Source organism: Chiloscyllium plagiosum, chromosome 28 (genome assembly GCF_004010195.1).
Source record: "Chiloscyllium plagiosum isolate BGI_BamShark_2017 chromosome 28, ASM401019v2, whole genome shotgun sequence".
Classification (NCBI taxonomy): domain Eukaryota; kingdom Metazoa; phylum Chordata; class Chondrichthyes; order Orectolobiformes; family Hemiscylliidae; genus Chiloscyllium; species Chiloscyllium plagiosum.
The window spans coordinates 25754997-25780143 of record NC_057737.1 but is presented as its reverse complement, the minus strand read 5'-3'; the positions used below and the strand labels follow the sequence as shown (position 1 = coordinate 25780143).

At 40.8% G+C, this 25147-nt stretch overlaps 2 protein-coding genes across 7 annotated transcripts in view; both read right to left on the bottom strand.

The window, feature by feature from the left end:
• Positions 1-6297, bottom strand: part of LOC122564062 (rab effector Noc2-like) — a 169378-nt gene extending 163081 nt beyond the window's left edge. For 2 of the 5 annotated variants that reach the window (XM_043718548.1, XM_043718549.1), the window contains exon 1: positions 6023-6288. The gene's annotated coding sequence lies outside the window, so the exon portion shown is untranslated. Of the gene's footprint in view, positions 1-6022 lie in introns of all 5 variants that reach the window. The other 3 variants (XM_043718552.1, XM_043718550.1, XM_043718551.1) reach the window with 3 other exon arrangements.
• A 12485-nt stretch (positions 6298-18782) lies between these two features.
• tmem248 (transmembrane protein 248) overlaps positions 18783-25147 on the bottom strand; it is a 39865-nt gene continuing 33500 nt past the window's right edge. Inside the window, exons 6-7 of one of the 2 annotated variants that reach the window (XM_043718542.1) lie at positions 21734-21975; positions 18783-20863 (exon numbers count right to left, since the gene is read on the bottom strand). In XM_043718542.1, coding sequence (XP_043574477.1) covers positions 21748-21975 — 228 coding nt within the window. In that variant the 3' untranslated portion in view covers positions 18783-20863; positions 21734-21747. The remainder of the gene's footprint in view (positions 20864-21733; positions 21976-25147) is intronic. The other variant, XM_043718543.1, reaches the window with a different exon arrangement.

The window sequence follows — 25147 nt, the reverse complement described above, 5'->3', positions numbered from 1 at the left end:
AGCAGTGACTTACCTGCATTTCAAATCAATCTAGTCTACTGTATTCCCTGTTCATAATATAGTCTTCTCTACATTGGAGAGACGAAATGCAGACTAGGTAACTGCTTTGCAAAACACCTACATACTCTCTGCAAAAAATAATCGAGCTTCCAGTTGCCTGCAACTTCAACACCCCGTGTTCCCACATGAATATTTCTGTCACAGTCCTGCTGCAATGGTCCAACAGGCCTCAATGTAAGCTCAATTAAAAGTATTTAATTTCCTCCCTGGGGACCCTGCAAGCTCGATGAACTCAAGTTTGTTTCAATAACTTTAGAACCTGTTTCCAACTTTCATGTTTTTTTACCCACTCTCACACCCAGTCATGAAATAACACAGACAATTATACAAAAATCGAGCACAGACTATCCATTTTCACCCACTTTCAGGCCAAATGTCACATGACAGATGAGTCGACCAGATGTCCCAATCTGGCCTAGTCCCATTTGCTAACATTTGGCCCCTATCTCCCTAAACCGTTTCTATTCATAATTGGTCAAATTACCTTTCAGCACAGCCATTCTCTGCTACCCTCACCTCTCATTATCACTTATTCAGTTTTTCTTCTGTCCTGGCCTGCTATCCATAAACCCCTGTTTAGTACCCCCTTCATATCTCTCTGTCTTTGGGTTCCATCTCTAACCATGCACTCACATCTCCCTTCCACATAGCTCCCCCCTTTCAGCATAAACACCAGTTTCTCCTGATTGCTATCAGTTCCAATGAAATGTCACTGGACTCAGGGCATTAACTCTGCTTTCTTCCCACAGATGTTGCCTGACCTGCCGAATTACTCCTGCATTATCAGTTTTCTTTCCCATCTATGTTTAGCTTGTTTGAGAAGAGAGAATGCCGAATTTTAATAAGGTGAGTTGGGCTGTCAACAAAGCACTTAGTAACAAGAATCTCCCTTAAACTATGACTTCTCACTGCCTAGCAAGAATCTGAGTGCACTATTTCTCAAAAACTCATAAGATGGCACAATGGCAGAAGTTGCTCCCAAATAGAGATAGGCGGGATGTTACTCATGCCCCCTACACATTAACAGCACAGAGGTGGAACAACTGGAGAGTGTCAAGCTCCTGGGAATGGTCATCCACAACAAGCTTTCTTGGACCCTCCATGTGGAAATTTGGCATGACGGCGAATACCCTTGCCAACCTTTACAGGTGTGCCATCGAGAGCATTCTGTCTGGATGTATCAATACCTTGTGTGGCAACTGTACCATTCAAGATCAGAGACGGTTACAGAGAGTGGCAAACTCGGCCCAGACAATCACAAAGGCCAACCTCCCATCTACAGAATCCATCTACCAGGCCCGCTGTCAAGGAAAGGCCGCCAGCATTCTGAGAGATCCATCCCACCCTGGCAATGCTTCTCTACAACCTCTACCATCGGGGAGAAGGTACAGAAGCCTAAACACATGCACCAGCTAGGTTCAAAACAATTTCTGTCCTGCTGCTGTTAGAATACTGAATGGACTCACAAACTTAGCATTCGCCTGTACCTGTGTTTTTGTTTTGCCACTGTTTACCTATTATTTACTTGTCTATGCTATTTAACAGTGTGATCTGTCTGTATTACTTCCAAGACAAAGCTTTTCACTGTGCCTCAGTACACGTGACAATAAATTCAATTCAATTCAAAAAGAATAATTAAATTATCATCTAGGATTTATCCATTATGATGCCAACTGATGTTGTTATTGGACAAGTCAGATCTCAGACTGAAATTTGGCTTAATATATTGTTTTGTTTTTGGCTTTAAGGAGATTGAATGCTTGTCTTTTAGCGACACTGTTGCAGATTTTATTTCAACAATAAAACAGAAGTTTTGAAGCACAATAGTCAAAGAGTTTTAAATGCACAGTAAAAGTAAAATCCCATTAACTACAAAATAAGTCTTTACAAAATTTACAACAAAATACCATTTGTCCATACCAGCAACAAATCCTGTATAATATTCATACCAGAATCCTTCTCTCTATTTAGGCTTAAGGTAAATGTGACTAACTCCTAGTCTGGCACCTCTGATAGGTTCAGAATAAAAGTTATCATACATTGGAGTTTAAACAAACTCACCTTCAAGACCGCTTCAGGGTTTTATCACAACACCCCTGGTTTGGGACTATGACTAACTCCTTACACTCTGGGGTCATCCAATTTTACTAGTTTCTCCGCTTCTCAGGAGCACTGCTCAATACTTGCATGTAAGGACTTCATGGAACTGTCCCATTAAAGTAAAATTGAGACCAAAAAACTGTGTCCAAGCTATGGATGCTTCCTTTTAGCTTAAGTCTAGAAACTTCTAATAGAAACCTTGAGGTGTAACTATCTACCTTGCTAGGTCATAAAATCCTAAACTAAATAAGAACAAATTAGGTTGCCAAAGTAGCCCTCAAGCTGGTTAAACAGAAATCACTATAACTATAGAAATACTTACCTGTCAAGTCTTTAACTTCAGACACAAAAGAAAAGTCATATGCTACTAGCTCAATTCAAACTCCAAACTTTAAATAAATGCATACATAAAATCAGATAGGTTTATCTTATAACATAGCTCTGGCTGCTCTGGAACACAAGTGACAAACTGTAAACACCAATAAAAGGTTTTTATGAAGGATCATCATGGAGTTAAAACATCAGTTGTTTCTCTCCACAGATGCCTGCAATTCAAAATACTGATAATAACAGAAAATGTTGGAAATAAAGAGTTTCGTCTTTATAATGCTCAGATGGGTACTATGTATAACTTATCCAGGTCATCACAAATCTAGAGGTCACACTGTACACTTAAAGAATGACTATAAGTGGGCATGGTGAAATGAATATCACTTGTTTAAACAGAAACTATTTCTAAAATAGAAATTAATCATTGCTCACACTGGAAAAAGTAAAAATTACCCAACACCAAGTGATAGTCCAACAGGTTTAGCTACCTGATGAAGGAGCAGCATTCCGAATGCTAGTACTTCCAAATAAACCTATTGGACTATAACTTGGTGTTGGGTGATTTTTAACTTTGTCCATCCCAGTCCAACACCGGCATCTCCACATCATGGCTATACTGGAATAGTCAATGCAAATCAACTTATAATTCCACCATCTGAATATGTTATTTGAGTCACCTAGTTCTTTACTGGAATTAGAGCATTAATAGACAGATAAGAATGTAACCTGTTTGATCCAAACAAAAATGTGTGCGGGTTCACACAGCTTACAGAGACCCAAATTTCATTATATTACGTGACAAACCACAATGCAAAGTCTAATTTTAGTCCTTTCTCTCACACACAAGAATGTTGGTATTTACTCACGAAAGATTACATATCAAAAAAAAGGGGTGAATAAAGTGCAGAAGGCAAATGTACAAGTTCTTCTACATTCCAGATATCTGAACAATAGGAGTGATAGTGCACTGACATCTTATCAACACAGCAAAAGTGAGGACTGCAGATGCTGGAAACCAGAGTTTAGATCAGAGTGGTGTTGGAAAAGCACAGCAGGTCAGGCAGCATTCGAGGAGCAGGAAAATCGACGTTTTGAGCAAAAGCCCTTCATCAGGAAAACTTGCCTGACCTGCTGTGCTTTTCCAGCACCACACTGATCTAAACTCTTATCAACAGGGATACAGCTGCGTGAAAAAATCCTGTACTTTTACATTTTTACAGTGATACATATTTCAACTCTTAACAGGAACTGTGGAATAGAGAAGGAGTAAGGAAAGGTTCAGACACACTTCCATACTATCATACCAGATTGTGAAGGTACCAGTGTTGGACTTGGGTGGGCAAAGTCAGAAGTCGCAAGACACTAGATTATAGTCCAACAGGTTTATTTGAAATCACACAAGCTTTCGGAGTGCAGCCCCTTCCTCAGGTTCAGTGAGAGAGCAGGGCACACAGACACAGAGTTTGTAAGTGGAGAGATCAATTAACACATCATCTGACATTCTTGGCCACCTGCAGAGACTTATTATCTGACACTGCACTCAGTTGAATGATCTTCTGATCTCTCTGCCCATAAACTCTGACTGTGTACCCTGCTCTCTCACTGCACCTGACAAAGAGACTGCAACTCAAAAGCTTGTGAGATTTCAAATAAACCTGTTGGACTATAACCTGGTGTCGTGTGACTTCTGACATGATACCGGTTTATGTAGGTTAATACAATTCTCACCACCCATTTCTGAAAGTGATGACATTTCACTCATGAATCCAATAGGGAATTCACAAGGAATGTTTTTTTCTTGGGACAGTGGTTCGAGTAGGGAATTTGGTATCATAAAGATTAATTGAGTATCATGCATGCATCTAAGGAGAAACTAAATAAACACAAGGGTTAAACGATAGCAGGTCTTTTCACGAGAATTATAGGAAAGTTCATGTGGAACTGCATTGATCTATTAGGCATTGTGGCCAGTTTGTGCGCTGTAAATTTTATATATTCATTATGAACCTCAAATATAGACGTGTTTATATAGACAGATGGAATAGAAGTTAGAAATTCTTCATAGCAGGCAGCACCACATTTCTCTTACTAAGAAGGTTTGAAGCTATCCAAACAACACAGTACAATTCACTTGTGCAGTTTTTTTTGAGAGGACCAAGTCATCTGGGTCACTGAAAAAGATTCAACTCAAAGATACATATTTCATTACAATGATAACAGTGAAACAGAAAGCTTCCAAAATTAAAACAGAAAACAGGTTCTGAAGAAGGCTAATTCGACCCAAAACATTAAATCTGATTTCCCTCCACAGATGCTGCCAAGTGTGCTGAGCTTTTCCAGCAATTTCTATTTTTATAATGGAAAACAGGGTTGGTATGGAACAAAAACTAAAATTGCTGGAAAAACTAGCACATTTATCAGCATCTGTGGGGACAAACCAGAGTTAGTGCTTCAGAATGGTTACATGGGACTGGGACATTGATGCCCATGTCTAGATGTGCACTGAGTTTGGGATGAACTTCAATTTTCTCATCAGTGAGGTTTGTGTATTGCACTAACATACTTGTTGGGCTAATTCATAGTGAGTGAGGAAGCTTTGTTACAGCTGATTGAGTTACTGAAATGGGAACAAATAACCTCCACAGTTGCGATTTCACTAGAACCAACAAAATAATTCTAACCATGAACCTTGGCATCAACCTAACGAATAATGCAGTAGCTTTGACATAGAAACAGGGCACGTTTTGACATGTGTCAGTTTTACATACTGAAACGGATTGACAACCTGAATCACTTTTACAGAACAAGTCGCTGCTAAAACTTCCTAATAGTTTTGCTGATAAATCCTGAAGTTCTAATTTCGTAAACGTGGTTTTGTTTTTTTAAACTAATTCTGTATTAATATCATTTAACTAGTATGGGAGAAATAATACGGAGAACTAGTATGGGATAAACACAAGATTTGTACAGATACTGTGAAAACGAGCGGACAGTAAAACGGAAACTAAACAAATCGGTCCGGAAATACGAACATTGAACTCGGAAATTTCCAAACAACACAAGCAGTGGAGTCTGAAGTGAAAAGGGGACAGCAGCCAGGTTAGGAATAAATGTTCAGGTGCTCCCTGCAAAACAGGTACACAATGTACTCACAAGGTTGCACTAATAGAGAAAAAGATGTCAACTCCATTCAAAGCAGGATATGAGATTAGAAAGTTTATGCAGGAGATAGAGTCCCCGGGGAGAAAGCAGGAACCTCCACCCCGAAAACCCTTCCGGATTTAACTCTCTTGGAAAAGAGATTGGGTGGTGGAACCGAACAGAACAGAACAAAAACAAAACTGCAAACTCCATCGTCCAGGCCTTGGCTCAGGGAGACTGGGATAAAAGTGACAGCTCAGCGGCGGCAGCAACTTCTTCCTGAAGCGTTCAGGGAGGTCAGCCTCATCAGCATTGCACAGGGGAGGGGGAGGGGGGGACATCAATAAAGTAATACCGAGTAACATCGTCCGGCAGGAGGTAGTGGACTTACCGCCGCTGGGGGATGGGGTGCACTGTCACCCCGCGATGAGACGTCTCCTTTCCCGGGCAGCGCGCACACACACACACACACTTTCCCCTTCCCAGTACCGGCGATCACAACAGCCGGATTAATGGTTTCGAGCTCAGTCTTTTATTGTTTTGGGGGCGAAAGAAAAAAAAAGGGAGGGTGATGTCTGATGAGGCTCCACCTTCACCGACCTGTCCTACCACCTCTCGAGACGTCTCTCTGGCCAGTGCCAAACTTTCCATCCTCCTTCACAGGGCGTACTCTGCTCTCTCTCTCTCTCCATTATTGCAATTTTCCCTCTTTTTTTTTGTTTTAAAAAGCACAGATGGACGGCCAATAAATTGCAAACGGTTCAGAGGCTGCGCTTTTATATTGCTCTGAATAAAGTGATTATTTGGGAAAACAAAATAGCTGTTATTTGGGAATGAGGTGTGGAGCAACGAAAAGGATTCAAAGTAGGGGGAAAAGCGTTAGAATAATAATAATAATAATATTATGCAGCTGCAATGTAAAATACATTGCATTAAGATGCCCCTTGCCGACACCCCCACCCCCGAACTTGAAGGAACTAGATCTTTGCAGAGTGTTGGCTGGCGGCGCTTCTCCGTGGCCCTCGCGCGCCACCTGGTGGCAGCTTTGTCACGGAGCTCCGCCCCTTTCAGGCCATCCAGGAACAGCAGCTGCCCCTCATTGCAGGTGCTCTAGACCTACCCGAGATTCCTGATGAAGGGCTTTTACCCGAAAACGTCGATTTTCCTGCTCCTCGGATGCTGCCTGACCTGCTGTACTTTTCCTGCACCACTCTTTCCTATTCTGTATCAGAATTTATACTTGCAGAAATAACATTAATTCATTTATATCCCACAACTCTAATCTAAACAATCACCTGAAGGAGCGTCGCTCCGAAAGCTAGTGTGCTTCCAATTAAACCTGTTGGACTATAACCTGGTTTTATGTGATTTTTAACTTTGTACACTCTAATCTAGACAGAGTAGGTGAGAAGCACATTGTTCCCAAGGATAGTTTAAGGCTAAATATTCAAGAAAATCTCACTTTGCTCCATCCTATTATATCTTTTTTCTTGTTTCATATACATGCATTTATTATGATGTGAGCCTCGCTTGGGAGCCCTTGAAATGGTGGTGTGGAGTTGCCTTCTTGTTATCCACCCGTAGGGGTTAAAAAGGAGAGCTTTCTATGTTTTTATTCTGTATTGATGAAGGAAGAACGATATCTCCCAAGGCAGGATGGCAACAGGAACTTGCAGACTGTATTCGTTCCAATGTGTTTGCTGTCATTGTCCTAGGTGCTAGAAACAATAGATCTGGAAGCCACTGTCAGAAGAGAATTGGCAAGTTTACAAATCAGAAGGCAGCTCTTCAACCCAACATGGCTATGTCAGCCAAATTCTTCAACTTAATCTCTTTAGCTCTTGGTCCATACTGGAACTTCAAATACATACAACTTGGAAACAGGCCATTGGGTCCAATTCATCCATGCTGACCAAGTTTCCCAAACTGAATTAGTCCCATTTGCCAACGTGGTCCATATTCTTCTAAACCTTTCCTATTCACATATCTATCCAAATGTGTTTTAAATGTTGTAACTCTAAACATTTTCATTTAAAATGTTGAGAGTTTCTGCCTCCACCAACCTTTCAGGCTGTGAGCAATATCACAATACCCATAAGGGGAGAGGGGATTAATGGTAGCATACTGCTAGGAACCCCTACCTAATTGCAATTGCAGGTGCACATTGCTCATGTGCAGCTTTGTGAAGGACAGGCACCCTGCCGGTTTTGCATCTAAGTCCTTTTTGCAAGGGATTGGGTACTTATCCAGCTGCAAAAAAACAGTTTACTGTTTGCTTGAAATCCCCACAAAGATGAACCGACCCCACAGGTTTCACAATTGGTGCTGCCCGTTCTACAAACTGTGCTGGTTTGATGACACCTGCACTTTCTAGCCTCCTAATTTCATCCTCTACTTTTACACGTAAGGCAAATGGCATTGGGCAGGCCTTGCAGAATTGCTTTCTGGTCAACACCTAAAGTAGTACCTAGACCTTCCTGAAAAGCTTCCAGGTATTTAATTAGAAAATGGCTGCCTGAGTGGATACCTAATCAAGAAATGTAGAATCTAGGTGAATCTTTCTCAACCAATTTCACCCCAAAGTTGATCCCCAGGCCTTTTATTACAATCAGTGGTAACTAAACCAGCTGTTTCTCATGACAGACTGGAACTGAGTTGTACCCTTAATCTGTAGGAGGTTCCCCGGTATAGGTTCTCTGCCTAGCCAAGGTCTTAGTCAAGCTCAAGGATTGGAGATCAGAGTGAGTTTTCATAATGACTGGTTCTGGAATCACAGACAACTGTGCTGGTATCGACCTTCATTAGAACTAGGTGACCATGACCAGACATTTATTTTGATTGGTAAAACCAATTGTAGTGTCTATTTAAAATCCAGTTGGGCTTCAGCTAGTGGGCACTTTTGCATGGTCACATCATTAATCCCACATACCAAATGGTGTCTCAGGATCTCACTTAGGATTAAACCAAAATCACATGCCTCTGCCAGTCATTTTAACCTCATCATTTGTTTTTCTTTTCTTCTTTCTCCTACACTACTGCTACACAGCAGTACTGCGTTTTTTTCCCCCCCACATCACATTTATGTATGCATACGTGCAGTGCTCAGTGAAGACACCCTATGCAAAAAAATCAATTCAATATTTCCATCAGGAAAACTCCCATGTGGCCAGGGAACCAGTGACAAGCAAAGCCCAATTGGGGCAATGCTTATGTCGATAAAAAACAGTAACGGGTGATGATAAGATCCAAATAGACTTGGAGGGTGGAATAAATCACTCCTAGCAAGCCCCTTCACCCACCCACAGTGCCCACCTCTCCCTAAAGGCATCAGGAGCATTGGTGGATACCACACGTTCCCTCTCCAATGACACACAGGTTCCAACATAACCGTGGACACTCCTGTTTACTTTTTTTCCCCCAGTTATAATATTTTATCAACTAATACGAATTACAAACAGTTAAACATTAACAGCTGTATACAAAAAAAAAAGCAATTTACAGAGGAAAGGGGCAGCAAAGCCAGACCCCCAACCCCACCATACAACCAGTTCACAGGGAAACAAGGACAAACCTCTAATCCCAACTTACATCAATCAAGAAGGAAACAGTAAACACAATCACATACAGATGGTCCGATAAATCAAACAATAAAACAATGCATAAACACCACCGGCAACCCAGCAAACTGGAACGATGGTGCACAGGACAGCCCACAAGCCTTCTGCATGTCAGCCTGCCCCGACGTACTTTCTGGCTCTCAGCAGCTCTGACACTTTCCGACCACCTCTAGGACAGCCTGTCCTGATTACCCCTTCTCGGTATAACAGCGCTCAGAATGGCCTATCTACCTTCCAGCTGTCAGGACAATTGGTATCGGGCAGCCGACCCACCTTCTGGTTTACAGGATGGCCTACCCATCCTCCAGCTCTCGGAACGACCCAGGTCTCCCCAGCTCAGAGTAAGGCCTGCCAGACTGAGGGACACACAAGACAGTGCAGGTGATAAAGCCAACAAGACAGAGTCAAGTACCAGCAAACAGAGTCCTTTCTCATAAAACAGAGTCCATTCCCAGGAACAAAGTCCACTCCAGTATGCAGAATGTATTGTCAAAGATAGAGTCCATAACCAGAGGCAGAGTCCACTCCTGAAGGCAGCAAATACACATCCAACAGCATACACAAAGATGTTCAGTCACCATGGAGGCCTGGTTTATCCACAGAGAACCAGGCCCACTCACAGAAACAGTACTTTGTGAAGGTGCAGTTACCTCACAGGGGTTTGGTCCACTCCTAAACTCTAGGATGCAGCAAATACTCACCTGCCAGAACACACACAAGTGTTCAGTCTTTACAGAGACCTAGTCACCCACACAGGGACAGGTCTACCCATACAGGACCGGTTCATCTAGAACAATGTATTCTCTCACAAGGGCTCAGTCCAAACACCAAAAAAGTGAAAACAGACTCAAAAGAGAAAACTAGAGTGTAAGGACTAAGCCCTGCCACAAAATCAACTTGCTCTTTTCTCCTTTTATTGAGAAAAGGACTAACACACAGGCTGTAACCAGCCAGTGAAATAACATTTCTCTAAGGGCTTTTGCCTGAAACATCGATATTCCTGCTCCGCTTTTCCAGCACCACTCTAATCTAGACTCTGATTTCCATCATCTGCAATCCTCATTTTTGCTTAGTTCCTTAATGAGAACTGAGTTACACCTGAAACATATTGACTGTGAAGATTAGGTAGTTTAAAAATCAGCCCTCAATTAAAAAGGAATACCAGTTAACAAACTGGCTATATAATTCAGTCGTCAGTTTAGGAATCAGATTACCCAAAATAAACAGGAACCAACAGCAGCTGTATACACTGTGACCCAGCCAGCTCAGAGTCAGGCCCCAAAACCGAGGGATTCTAAATCTCCTGTGTTTTTTTAAGATTTCATTAAACAATACACAGTTTACAAAACAATTAAAGTTAACAGCTGTATACAGCAAAACAGCAATTTTACAAGGGAGGAATGGCAAAGCCAGGCCCCAAACCTTGACATTCAACCAGCTTTCAGGGAAATAAGGACAAACCTCAAGTCCCAGTTTCAATCATTACAAAACAGTAACAATGACATTTGTATATAAAAGATGGTCCAATTACATAAAAACCAGTGCACATAATACAGATCCCCAGCAAGCCACCATCCCTTCCACCTTCTGGCCACTCCAAGGCAGCCCGCCCCTACATCCCTTCCAGCTCTCGGTCCACCCTGACACACCTTCCGGCCACCTCTAAGACAGCCCGTCCTGCTTCCCCACCCCCCCTCAGGACGACAGTGATCAGGATGGCTTACCCATCTTCCGGCTTCCCTAACCGCCCTTCCCACCTTCCGGCCACCTTTAGAACAGCCCGCCCCAGTACCTGCCTGGGGTGATAGCGCTGAGGACAGCCTACCCGCCTTCCAGCTCTCGGTCTGCCCCAAGTACCATCAGGTTCTTGCCCACTGCGATGTGCCATCCGGCCTGTGGACTGCCTGGACACTTTCTGGCCATCTCTTGAATAGACCGTCCCCTTCCCTGGGACGACAGTGCACAGGGCAGCCTGCGAGCCTTCCGGACCTCAGCCTGCCCCTATGCACTATGAATCTCGGCAGCTCTGACACACCTTCCAATCACCTCTAGGACAGCCCATCCCAATCACCTCTTCTCAGAACGGTCTAACCAACTTCTGGTGCTCGGGGCAGCCAGCATTGGGGTGGCCAATCCAAACTCCAGCTCTCAGGGTGACAGCTTTCAGGATGACTTATGAGCCTCCCAGCTCACAGAAAGGTCTGCCAGATTCAGGGACACAAGACAGTGCAGGTGATAACCCAACAAGCAACAAGACAGTCAATTACTAACAAACAGAGTCCTTTCTGGTACACAGAGTCCATAACCATAAACAGTTCTCATCAAAATAAAGAGTCCATTCCCAGGAACAGAGTCTACTTCAGTATAAAAAGTGCATTGTCAGAAATGCGGTCCACTGCTAAAAACAGAGTCCACAACTGAAGGCAGCAAATGTACACCCCACAGCACACAGGTGTTCAGTCTCCATGGAGTCCTGGCCCAGCTTTGGAGAACCAGGCCCACTCACAGGAACACAGTACATTGTGAAGGTGTAGTTAACTCAGTGGTGTGGTCCACTCCCAAAGGCAGGGTCTTCTCCCAAACTCCAGGATACAGCAAGTGCTCACCTCCCAGCACACAAAAACAGGTTTCAGTCTTTAGAGGCCCAGTCCCAGGTCCAGGCCTTCCCAAAGGAACAGCTCATCTGGTAAGATGTATTTTCCCACAAGATCAACATTGTCCTTTTCTCAAAGTAAAGGAGAAAAGAGTAACATACAGGCTGTAACCGGCCAGTGAAACAACAATCCCCTAATGAGAACTGAGTTACACCTGAAACACATTGACTATGTGGATCAGGCAATTTAGAAATCAGTCCTCACTAAAAGAAAAGGTACCAATTAACAAACTGGCTGAATAATTCAGCCAGTTCAGGAATCAAGCCCTTCATCAGGAATGCCTATGAATAATTATCCCAAGATCCCTCTGTTCTTCTACACTACACAGTATTTTGCCATTCCTTAAATACTCCCTTATCTTGTCTCTTCTTAAATGTGTGTGATCATACATATCAGGATTAAATACCATCAGCCACTGGTCTACAAATCTTACCAACCTATTTATATCTTTCTGTAATCTGCAACCATTTTCTTCATTATTAAACACTCTACCAGCCTTGGTGTCATCTGCAAATTGGGTTAACACCACTCCGTTGTCATCTATATCATTTATGTCAGAGTCCCAGTAATAATCCTGTGGTACACCACTAGATACTGGTGTCCAGTCACTCAAACAGCCTTTACATTACCTTGGTGTCCTATACTATGCCAGTTTCCCTGAATTCCGTGTTTTAACCTTTGCAAATCATTTTCCCATATGGGACCTTGTCAAAAGCTTTGCTAAATTCCATATAAACTACATCAACTGAATTTCCTTCATCCACACACGATCACACGTTCAAAAAATTCTAACAAATTTGTTAGGCATGACCTCCCTCTGATAATGCTATGCTGACTGTCCCTAATTAACTTATACCATTCCAAGGGAGTATTAATTCACATCTTCAGAATTTTCTCCAATAGTTTCGCCACCACTGACAAGAGACTCACCAGTCTGTAATTTCCTGGTTCATCGCTACCACCCTTCTTAAAAAGTGGAACCACATTAATCATCCTTCAATCCTCTGGCACATTCCACGTGGCCAGAGAGGAATTCAAAATTTGTGTCAGAGCCCCTGCAAGTTCCTGCCTTGCCTCCCACAGCAGCCGAGGATGCAATTCATCCTGGACATCTCTGAACTGCCTACAGATTTGCTCAAATTCCTGCTTTTTGGGGGCCTATAATACTCCTAATGAAGTAGCTGCCTCCTTAACACTGCTAAGTTCTATCCTCAAAGCCTCATTTGAGGACCCTTCCAAGCTATCATGTTTCCTTATTGCTGTAATCCGCTCCTTAATAATGCTGCACACCACCCTTTTTACACCCTCCTGTCTTGCCTAAAGATCCTATAAACCAGAACGTGAAGTTGCCAGTCCAACCTTTCCCTCAACCATGTTTCTGTGATGGCAACAATACCATACTTCTATGAGTCAATCCACACCATTAACTCAAACTAGTCATGGCGTTTTATGCAATATAATGGTATTTCCCCGGATATGGATATGTTTATGAAACAAGATGTGATTAATTTTAGCATACAAAATCAGATGGGGTAGTAAACATTTTTAAACAAAAATAAAACCTTTAATATATTCCACTCAAACAGAAACTAACAGTTGGAAGTTTCTGCTGTAGCTCCCCCAGTTAGGTATTACTGCTCTTCCATAACCCAAAAAGCATCTGATCACAAATTGAAAACACTGATGCACATATCATTTTGTTTCAATAGCCTGAATGTTTTAGCAGTGGCAAACTGATGTTTGCAATGACCTTGAATTGTAAGCGAGAGTCAAGACTGTGGTGCTGGAAAAGCATAGCAGTTCAGACTGCATCTAGAAGCAGGAGAATCAATGTTTCGGGCAAGAACCCTTCATCAGGAACCTGTTCTCCAGCATCTGCAGTTCTCGCCTTCTCCTAGTTGAATTGTAAGCCAGCTTACCTAACACCAATTATCTGTAAGGAAGGAGGATTCTGTCCTGTGTAGGCCTTGGCATGGTTCTGCAATGCTCTTCCACATTGAAGAGGACAGGGAAGGTGTAGTGCATAGAGGTTATGCTAACAGACTTCCAAAACTAAACTGCAGTATATCATAATACATTAACATGAAAATGCCATTGCACCAAAAATAACTTCAGAACATTTCAAAATGTTATTTTTAAATCTTAAACATATATAGTAAAAGTATCAAAATGCCCACAAGACTATGGAAGGCAATTAGTCAGTTGAGTTAGAGAACTCCATACAACTTTTCAAATGTAAACTTGATTAGAATAGTGTCTAGGATGGTGAATTAGACACCACCCGCCTGAACTATCAGAGTCTTCAATTAGGTAACTCACAATTGGTTAATCTATAACCTAGAATCTTGAGAAAGAAGTTGGTAACTTCTACAATTAAGAATTAAACATGTCTATCAGCAGAAAGTCTTGTCAATGTGAATCTATTTAGAGACAGGATACCAGTAATCAGTGCCTCTAATGTTCATCATCTTTATTAGGATTTAAATGTAAATCATGAGAGAATGAGGCACAAGTTGGCAGATAAAGACCAAAGTACTGCTGGCAAATTTGGGGATGTTAAAATATTTAGCCAATGTTTCCAAAATGGGTTTTAACTTCCAGAAATGCAATGTTAAACATGAGTGGGAATAACACTAATTGCATAGTGCATGTATCATACAAGAATCAGAACTTATGACAAAGAAAAAATGATTTGGGTATCAAAGTTTACATATTTTCAATGAAGCTGCATTTAAAGCAATTGAGATGCTGGGCTACACATCACATAACTGTTCAACATAAAAAATGCCATTTCATCATTGCTGAGCCTCAATTAAAATACTGTATCCAATTTTGAACTGGCATTTGCATGTTTTCTGTAGAGTTGTCCATGAGTTTTTTGCTTGCTTCTCCCAAAAGAAAACATATGCTCTTAGTGGGTAGGACACTCGGTGAGATTTAGTCATTAAAACCACAAGGGACAAGCTAAAAGGAAAAAGTGCACCTTTCCTATCTGGCTTTTCCCTATGGTCTTGTGTTGATCATGGTTGACCTCAAAATGGGTAGCATGACTTCCATTTACTATCCATGATTTAGCATTTCAAAATGACTCCAAGGAAGAAAAACAATTAGGTAGCAGCTGTTAGTGGTTCCTAAATAACTTTTGCCTTATGATTACCAACTCCTACTCTACTCAAATTTTCCCAATTTGTATTAGGTTGATTGAACTCATCCATCAAAATAACTTATTTACATATTCTTCCCATCTATTTACAGTAAACCATCTTCAATCAGCTAATTAACATCAGTCTCATGCTTCACAAATAATCAAATTAGGGAATATCATTAGAACTGTTAAAATAACAAGTCACTCTAAAATAAGACTGATTCCCTGTTATCCAAGAGTTGACAAGCTTAAGAGATTATAACCAATAGATCATTATTCTGTGTATGATTTGGGGATGCCGGTGTTAGACAGGGGTGTACAAAGTTATAAATCACACAACACCAGGTTATCGTCCAACAGGTTTATTTGGAAGCACTAGCTTTTGGAGCGCTGCTCCTTCATCAGGTGTTTGTGGAGTATAAGATCATAAGACAGAAATTACAGTAAAAGTTTACAGTGTGATGTAACTGAAATCATATATTGAAAAAGACCTGGATTGTTTGTGAACTCATTTTTTTTAGAATTAACATATTGGTTTCAGTTCTTTCATATGTAAATCACAGAACTTTTTTAAAGTTACATTCTCAAGTGAACTTTAACAATTTGTATCACATCGGCCTAGATAACACATTGAAGGTGTGAGGTGCCCTATGTGTATGTCTGTGCCACAATGTTCAGACTGATTCTATTTCTAAAAAACGGATTTACAGATCTTACATGAATGTCTTGAGAGAACGTATGTACGTGTAAGAGTGTAAAGGGGTAGAAGTCTGTGAGAGGGTGTGTCTGTGCGGCAGGTGTGGGAATGCATGTGTGAGCGTATGAGAGCGGGTCTGAGTGATTGTTTGAGACTGTAGGAGTGTGTGTCATGTAGTGCATTGGGGTCACCTGTCGTGTGACGTGAACACAAAGTCTCAGTTGAGGCTATCCCCATGGGTACCGAACTTGGCTATCAGCCTCTGCTCAGCCACTTTTCGTTGTTGCCCATCCTGAGGTCTGCCTTGGAGGATTGTCACCCGAAGGTCCGAGGTCAAATGTCCTGGTCCGCTGAAGTGTTCTCCAACTGGGAGGGAACACTCCTCTCTGTTGATTGTTGTGCGGTGTCCATTCATCCGTTGCCGTAGCCTCTGCTTGGTCTTGCCAATGTACCATGCCTCAGGGCATCCTTGCCTGCAACGTATGAGATAAACAATGTTGGCCGAGTCACACAAGTATACAGTGGGAGGTGTCCCCACACGTAATGGTGGTATCTGTGTCAACGCTGACATGTCTTGCAGCATCCACCGTGACAAGGTTGTATGGCGCTGTCCTGAAAGCCGAATAGTTTGCTATAAAAATGATCGGTTTGAGGTTGGGTGGCTGTTTAAAGGAGAAAAGTGGAAGTGTGGGGAAGGTCTTGGTGAGGTGCTCATCCTCATCGATGCATTGCAAGCTGCAAAGATCATGGTGTAGTCGATCGGCTGTAAGACGTGTCAGAGTATCGACTCGGGCAACACCATGTATGCGGCGAGTACTCATGTGGCTCGGCTAACGTGGTCTGTCACACACACTGCGGCAAGGATACCCTGAGGCATGGTGCATTGGTGAGACCGAGCAGATGCTACAACAATGGATGAGTGGACACCGCACAACAATCACTAGGCAAGAGTGTTCCCTCCCAGTCAGGGAACACTGCAGCAGTCTGGGACATTCGGCCTCGGATCTTCAGGTGACCATCCTCCAAAGGAGGACTTTGGCACAAGCAGCAACACGGTGACTGAGCGGAGGATGATGGCAAAATTTGGCACTCATGAGAATGGCCTCAACTGGGACCTTGGATTCATGTCACACTACAGGTAACCCCACTGCACAATACACTCTCTCGCGCACAGACCTATGCAGATTCTCCCTCATATGCACACGTACACCCCCCTGCAACCTCACTGACACATGCACCCTCTCACACATACCCCATCTCTCTCACATACACTCGATCTGTCGCTCCTATGTGTGCACACATAAGCTTATGGGGTGAATTTGTTTTTGCAGAATTACATTTTATTTTGCCCAAAACTGCATGAATCCATGTAAAACTCAAACTATAGAATTTATCAGTCTGACATAGCACTGCGATACAGACATACTTCACACCTATTGTTTAAAAAGCAATCTTGAGAATGTAATTTAATAGTAGTCCTGGGATTTACGTATCAAAGAACAGAAACCAGCATATCCCATTATAAAAGATGAAAGTTTTAATCTAAGATTGTTTACAGCATCACATCTCCATGACACTGGACTCCTTTGGCTGTAAATTCTGTGAGCATGATCTTAATCCCTACAACCACCTGATGATGGAGCAGTGCTCCGAAAACTAGTGCTTCCAAATAAACCTGTTGTTGTGGGATTTTTAACTTTGTCCACCCCAGTCCAACACCTGCACCTCCAAGTCATAGCATTATTAGTTAACTTTTGAATGCAAAGATTGCACTGACAACATTCCGAAGCATGAGGATTAACTTTTGTTAATTCCAAAATTAGACTTAAGTTAAAACAAGTAGTTTACAAATTGGATTTACACCCTGCAGATACCTGTTGATTCATGGAGGTGAAATGGAAGGAAAGCAAAAGCTATCACTGAAGCATAGTGGAAACATAATCTGAACTAGGCTTTTTAAGATTTGGATGGTAACAAATCACAAAGGATGGGAAGAGACAGTAGCGCAGTATTAATTGTAGAATGGGAGGTGAACAGGTTAAGTTTCAGCAGCTTGAAATGCAGATTGCTTTACTAAGCTTAAGCAGCCAGGACGAAGGGCAAGTTTGTACCTGATGTGTGGAAAGTGGGGGTGATTGACTGGATGCCGTTTAGATGGAATTCATCAGGAAGACGGGGGTTAGGGATGGGTAAGTTGGATGCGAGTTTGCTGGGACTTGGAGGTTAGAGATGGAGTAGAGGCAATACTGTAATTCTAGGTCTACAAGCATCGCAGAAAAGTCACTCATCAGTTTCATCCAGCCATTTTCAACTTCCATCTGCTATCAGACTTCCTGAAGTTCAAGAAGCCTAGTTAGCCAGCATTGTGGGGAACACAAGTAATATGAGGCACACTAGCTCACTAAAAACATTTAAAAGGTGTGATTGGTGCCTGGAAAGCAGATGATTCTAAATTCATTATCCTCCAATGAAATCCAACGTGAGGAAGTGATGTGTTGGGGTCAGGTTTATCACTTTTGAAATTTTAACCATTGCTTGCAGTTTTCAATCAAGTTTATGCTGTTTGAAAACTGGACAGCTATGTACCTCTTAATACACTAGCTATTCAACTGTACTAGTCAATCAACAGGCCAAAGTTAAGAATTAACTTTTGAGGTGAAGACTGTTTTGTGTCAAGTCCAAAGTAGAAATGGATAGCCAGATTTGCACAGATAATAAAATTACTGAAATTAATATTCTGCAGTTGTTGAAATTTAAAAATTGATTTCATTATGAAATTCAATAGTATTGTACATATGCACTGACTTTGGCAAGCAGTGAAAACTCTGTTTCTTCAAGTAGTACTCCTGAATTTTTAAAAACCATGATGTGCCATATCTATGAACAGTCCTCCAAAGATACACAAGGTTACAATTGTTATTATTGGTGCAAATAGATTGCACGTGCTTATTACCCAAAGTAATGAAATACAGACAAATTCAGAAGCTGTTCGATATAGATCAACAATATAGTTCTAATTAAGGTAAATACGACACATAATCATTGGATCCTTTTATTCAGCAAAAGCATATGCAAATTTTTACCAAAAAGCACAGAAACTCCAGAAACCAGAGATTGTCATAAAATAATGTGCTATGATTACAATCATGCAACAAGACAACAAGCAACACAAGACACAAAAAGATTTCCCTTTCTAAACAAACTATGGGGCATTCTAACAGTGCTCAGGCACTTTGCAAATGAACTGAGATTGGAGGCAACATGACTATGGTTAAAAATCACATTTACAGAGGCAATCTCAGTTTATGCAATAGCTCATAATCAATACATCTCCACATTCAAATCAGGAGACAGGGGTGGAAAATAAGCGATTTCCACAGATGCACATGTATGCTATGGAATATTTAATATACCAGCCAGAAACTGCAACAAGTTGTAATTCCAATTTGGGCTGACAGACCTGTACTACATTTTAAATCAAGCCTATTTTGCACTGCATGTTTTATTTGCAGTACTGAAATGGCTTTGAACTGAATCAGGAAGGAGTAAAAAACACAAACTTCAGGCTATAAACTATTTGATCTCAGCATACTTGAGCACCAGTACAGCCAATCACATGCTTAACTGAAAGTCTGTTTGGCAAAAATGAAATACATTTCATTTTCCAAACTCAAATTCTTAGTTGTCATGTAAATATTAAAATAAAGCTGCTTGGGGAAGTAAAAGTGTAATATTCAAAGTATACAAAAACAGATTTTCTTCCACATTCTTCACTGCTTTTCACCATTGTTTGGATCCATAGTTACCAGCGCATTGTCAGAAGCTTTGCTTCAATCTGGTTCAATTTAATAAATAAGGTTCATTACAAAAAATTAATTAACTGGAAAGGGATCGAAGAACGGAGTAAAAATGAATTTTACTCCACAGAAACACAGAATAATAAATGTAGTTTGAAATTGAGACCTCTGATCAATTTTATCAATTTTTTTTGAATATTTAAAGTGCACCAAAGCAACATCCTGGCATTGAGATCATATGGACCACTTTACTCTTTAGGGAGCAAAGTGCTGAATCTTTCTTTTTAAGTTCTTTTATGATAGCTTTGAATTCCTTTCGTTTAACAAACATTACAAACAATGTGAATTCAACAAAATAAGCTGTGAAGGGGGTATTATTTGAAACAATTTGCAATGGCTAACAAACAAGAAAAGACAAAAATAAGGCCAGTAGAATAATGGAGGTTATTAAGGCAATTTTGTGGACCAGTTTGCACACAATACAATACATGCAAATACAGTCTGATTGAGGAAATGGTTGGGGTGGGTAAGATGGGAGATAGGCTTAGGTGCATAAGAAAGAAATAAAGCAAAAGAAATTGTGTACAGTATTCCAGCAAGCCATACATATAATACAGCCAACACTGGCAATTCTAAGCAAGCAATTTTGCTGGACAGCGGTATAGTAAATCACACAATGAATTCTGTCTCCATTTCCTACAAGCTCAAGCGGTACTGAAATGCATTATAATATACATTTGTCTTCTTCAATGTTCCAAAGGTTTAATGCCTTTTCTGTCAAGCATTAACAAGAGATAATAATTGTGCTGAACTACATATACACATTAACTTCAAATACTTAACAGATCATTGGTGTCAGAAATGCAGCATATACCACTACAGCACATATTTCCAACACATTATTTACACATTTGATACACCTTACTGTTTTTCTAAAAGTATTTTTGCAACTCAAAGCATCAAGAGTTCAAAATTCTTTGACAGAGAAAAAATGCTTCGGAAATCATGGTTAATTTTCATGAACCTTCTTTCTATACATCCAGACTGGGTAGGTAGCAAACTTTTTTGTCTTTAACTTTTTCTAAAAAAAAAATCGCAGTTAGCATGTGGCACAAGTGCATTGACAGACTGGTTTTGGATATATTATTACAAATATGTACAAAGTAAATACAGGCACTTAAAATGTCTTTGGTTGGAATAAACCAACTTTGCAGGACACTGGAATCAAAGTGTCAATACCCATTATTTTGGGTTCAACGTGCAAATGCTACAACCTGTCCATTTCCAGTAATGAAGGTGATTTATGCTTCTGATAGTGCAACCTGAAGAAAGAAAGAAAAGTGACATAGAAACCAATATACAATAGTAACAAAGAGAAATTTATGGCAAAACAGGTCTGGCAGCACCTGTGGAGTAAAAATAGTTAAATTTCAAGTCCGGTGCCTCTTCTTCAGATCTGATAGCAAGTAGGAAGCGATGGCTGAAGACAAGATGGCAGGAGAAAGATGAGTGGGTTGGTGAAGATGGAGCTATTTAAATCAATGTTGAGACTGAGAGGCCGTAGGGTGTCTCACTATAGGCTCCGTACCACCTCTCCCTCTCCACATCCACATCCCAAACTCGTCTTCAGCAGATAAACAATGTATTCCTAGTTGCCAGGTCACTAGACTCAAAATGTTAACTGACTTTTCCCCCACCGATGCTGCCAGACCTGCTGAGTTTTGCCAACAGTTTCTGTTTTTGCTCAAGATCACCAGTATCTAAAGTTCTTGGTTTTATTTTATACATGAGTAAACTAAATTAACAACTGCTGAAAATGAGGCCTGTTTATTTGTGTAGCTCAAAATCTAAGAGTTAGTTAGGCCAGCACAGCATAAGCAGACCAAGCTTGTTAGGAAAAGGGGAGTTTTGGAATCACAGAAGTATGGTAGCCAAGCTCTTGTAATACCAGAGCTATTCAGTAATATTCAAGGTAATATTTCCAATCTAGGTTTACTAATATTAAAAAAAAATTCTAGGGCTAATGTTCAATAACCAAATGCAGCTGACATTATCCACAAACAATACACAATAAATTGAACATTTTTAATCTTCATAATTTAAAGATAAGCACTAATTAAGACATGTTAAATGTTTACAATATTTAATTAATGCTAAAAGCTAAACTCTAGGAAAATGAGAATAATACTCACAATTATGTACTGTGTTAGTGTCTGTATTTAACAGGCATCACGATCAGAGTATAATTTTTCTTTAAATCGGGCTGAGTCACAGGAAAAGAAGAAGTTACCTTTTCTGGACAGAATTCACTATTGTTTTGTCGTATTTTCCCTGGCCGTCCTTTAATAACCGCATAGCAGAATATTGTAATCACCATGACGAACAGGAAGTAACTGGTATGCATCAAATGCAAATTAATGAGTGAACGGTCATCCTGGGAATGGAGAAGATTTTTGCAGGAATAACTTGAGAGAAAATGACATACATCTGCATTCTTAATTTTACAAGGTTCACTATATCTATCTTTCCCTTAAATTTGTACAATCCTTGTCAGTTGGTAGATCAATCCAAAAACTTGACCACGGTTTTGCATAATGTAAAAATCAGTAAATTAATCCTTGGAGCTTATGCCAGCTCTTTGCTACCCAATTAATCTCACTTGTCTATTCTTTTCCCATAACCCTGTAATTTGTTTTCTGTTTTGTACTTATCAAAATTTTTTCAAAGTCATAATTGAATCATTCTCCCACTCTAATAGGTAGCATAATCCAGATCACAAAAAGGAGCTACTAGAACAGTGTTTTCATGCCACCACTGGCTCTTTTGTTTATAACATTAGTTCTGTATCCTTCAGTTTCTGAACTATTTCTTACTTTGGACATTCCTTTCAAATGTCATCTTAGCACCCTCTTTAAAAAGAGCATCACCAGCTTCTCTGATCTCTCCACATAACAAGTCTTTCAACCCCCTAAATCTCTTCTGCTGCTGTACAAAGTTCTTGACATCCTTCTGAGATGGAGATGCCACAGTACATAATTGAATTGAACCCAGTACTTCAGGCAGAGCATACAAAGTCTTTCAAGAAGATTTAGCATTACTTCCTTAGTTTTGTATTCTATGCATCTAATTGTAAAGCCAAGGATTCAATGCATTTTCTAGAAAAATACAGCTTTCATAACTTATGCAACATTTGAAGATTACCTTTTTAAAACAATTTATATACTCCCTTTATAGTAGATACTAATCGACTGGCATATTCTCTCAGATCCCCTATTCCTTTATCTTTTCTATTGTTTGTATACACAACTGCATAGCCAAGCAAACAGAGGATTACTTCTCTTAAGCAAACTAAGGCACAATGACAGAAAGCTAGTCTACTCTACTACTGAATGAGATAACGACATTGATGCACACCAACCAGAAGCCCACCAATTCTGACCAGAGGTTTTTAGGCTTGATGATTTCAAAGAATGTTCTAGCCATTGAGATGTGAGAGTTGCTGAACATTTTCACAGCTAGAGGTGAAATCAAAAGGTTAATAGCATTGAAATAGTTAGCCGGTTCTGTATACTGAGGAACCCTGACTTCATGCAGACAGAACCAAAATAAAAAGGTACTAACGGACTGTCACTGACCTGACACTTCAACTTATTTCCTTCGCCAAGGGTGCTGCCAGCATCATTGTCCATTTGATTTTAAAATTTTCAGCATTTTTGTTAAACGTCTGATTAGTACCTTGGAATTTTCAGTGCCTCATTAATATTGGAGGATACTGGGATTACACACATTAACTGCCAGTAAATCTGCATGGTTTATGTATGGGCCATAAAATCATTACAGAAGAGACCCTTCAGCCCATCAAGTCTACTCCATTAAAAAAATCTCAACCTACACCAGTCCCACTTTCCAACACTTGGCCCATTTCAAGTACTCATCCAACTACTTTTTAAAGATTGTGGGTTTCCTGCCTTAACCACTCTCCCAGGCAGTGCATTCCATTTCCAAATTTCCTCAAATCCCTCTAAAACCCCCGCCTTTCACCTTAAAATTATCCCTTGTTACTGACCCTTCAACTGAGGGGAATAGTCGCTTTCTATACACATCCATCAGGTCCCCTCTCAATCTTCTCATAGCTCCTCTGCATCTCCTTCAGTGCAATCATATCCTCTCTATAGTTCAGTGAGCATAACTACATACAGCATTCCAGCTGAGAGCCGACCATAATCCTGCTCTTATAATCGATGCAATGACCAATAAAGACAAGTGCTCAGTATGCTGTTTTAATTAACCTATTAACCTGTCCTGGTGTCATCAGGGATCTGCGGACAAGCACCCCAAGATCCCTCTGAACTTCCTCATGTTCTACCACTGTCTTGTTGCTTCCTCCAAAGTGCACCATTTCACACTCAGTTAAATTTCATCTACCATTGACAAGCGCATTTGACCAACCTGTATCCTCCTGTAACTCAAGACCACCTTCCTCACTGTCAATCCCCCAATCAGCGTGCCATCCGTAAACTTATCATTGCCCCCACATTTTCTTCTATAATCATTAAAATGTAATTATCACATAATTCACAAACAACAAGGGGCCCAACACTGATTTCAGTGGTATGCTGCTGGACACCAACCTTCAGTCTTCTTCTACCACTCTCTATTTCCTAAGACTGAGTTAGTTTTGGATCCAACTTTCCAAGTTACTGTATGCTTTTGTCATCTTTATCACTTTCCCATATGGGACCTTGTCAATGGCTATGCTGTAATCCATACCAACCACATCAAGTGTGCTAGCCACTTCTGGTCACCTCCTCAAAAAAAAAATTAAAATCAAATTTGTTTGGCATGACCTCCCTCTGACAAAGCCATGCTGACTATCCCTGATCAAACCTTGCCTCTCCAAGTGGAGATTAACTGTCTCCTTTAGAATTTTCTCCAATAGTTTCCCTATCATTGACCTAAGATTCAATGGTCTATACTCCCTGGTTTAGCACTAGCATCCTTCTTGAAAAAAGTGGAAACACATTAACTGTCCTCCAATCCCACCACCATTGTTCTGCCCTCAATTTACTGTTTCCAATTTACTTTGGCCAGATCATGGCATCTTTTAATAAAATCGGCCTTTCCTCAATCCAAAGCCCTAGCGCCTGTTGTCAGTTTATGGGTCTATAATACAGTCCCAGCCATGTGATTGCCCCTTTTTATTACTAAGCTTTACCCACGAAGCCTCCATTTGATGTTCTAAGATATAATCCCTTCTTCCTGCAATGACCGACTCACCAATAATGCAACATCATCTCCATTTTTACATCCTACCCTGTCTTGCCTGAAGATCCTACATCCCAGAATGTTGAATGGCCAGTGCTGTCCCCAGCCATGTTTGTGATGGTAACATTGCAATTTTACAAATTAATTCATCTCTCTTACCTCTTATACTCCCATTATTAAAAAGGAGAGGTTATCTAGCTGAACTTTGTCTGCCTTTGCTCCTTTACTCAAGGGTGCTGTGTCCCTACTGTATTAACACAGTGCATCCCCTCTCCCTGCCAACTAGCCTAAATTCCTCTCAACAGCAACAGCGAACCCATCTGCAAGGATGTTGGTCTTAT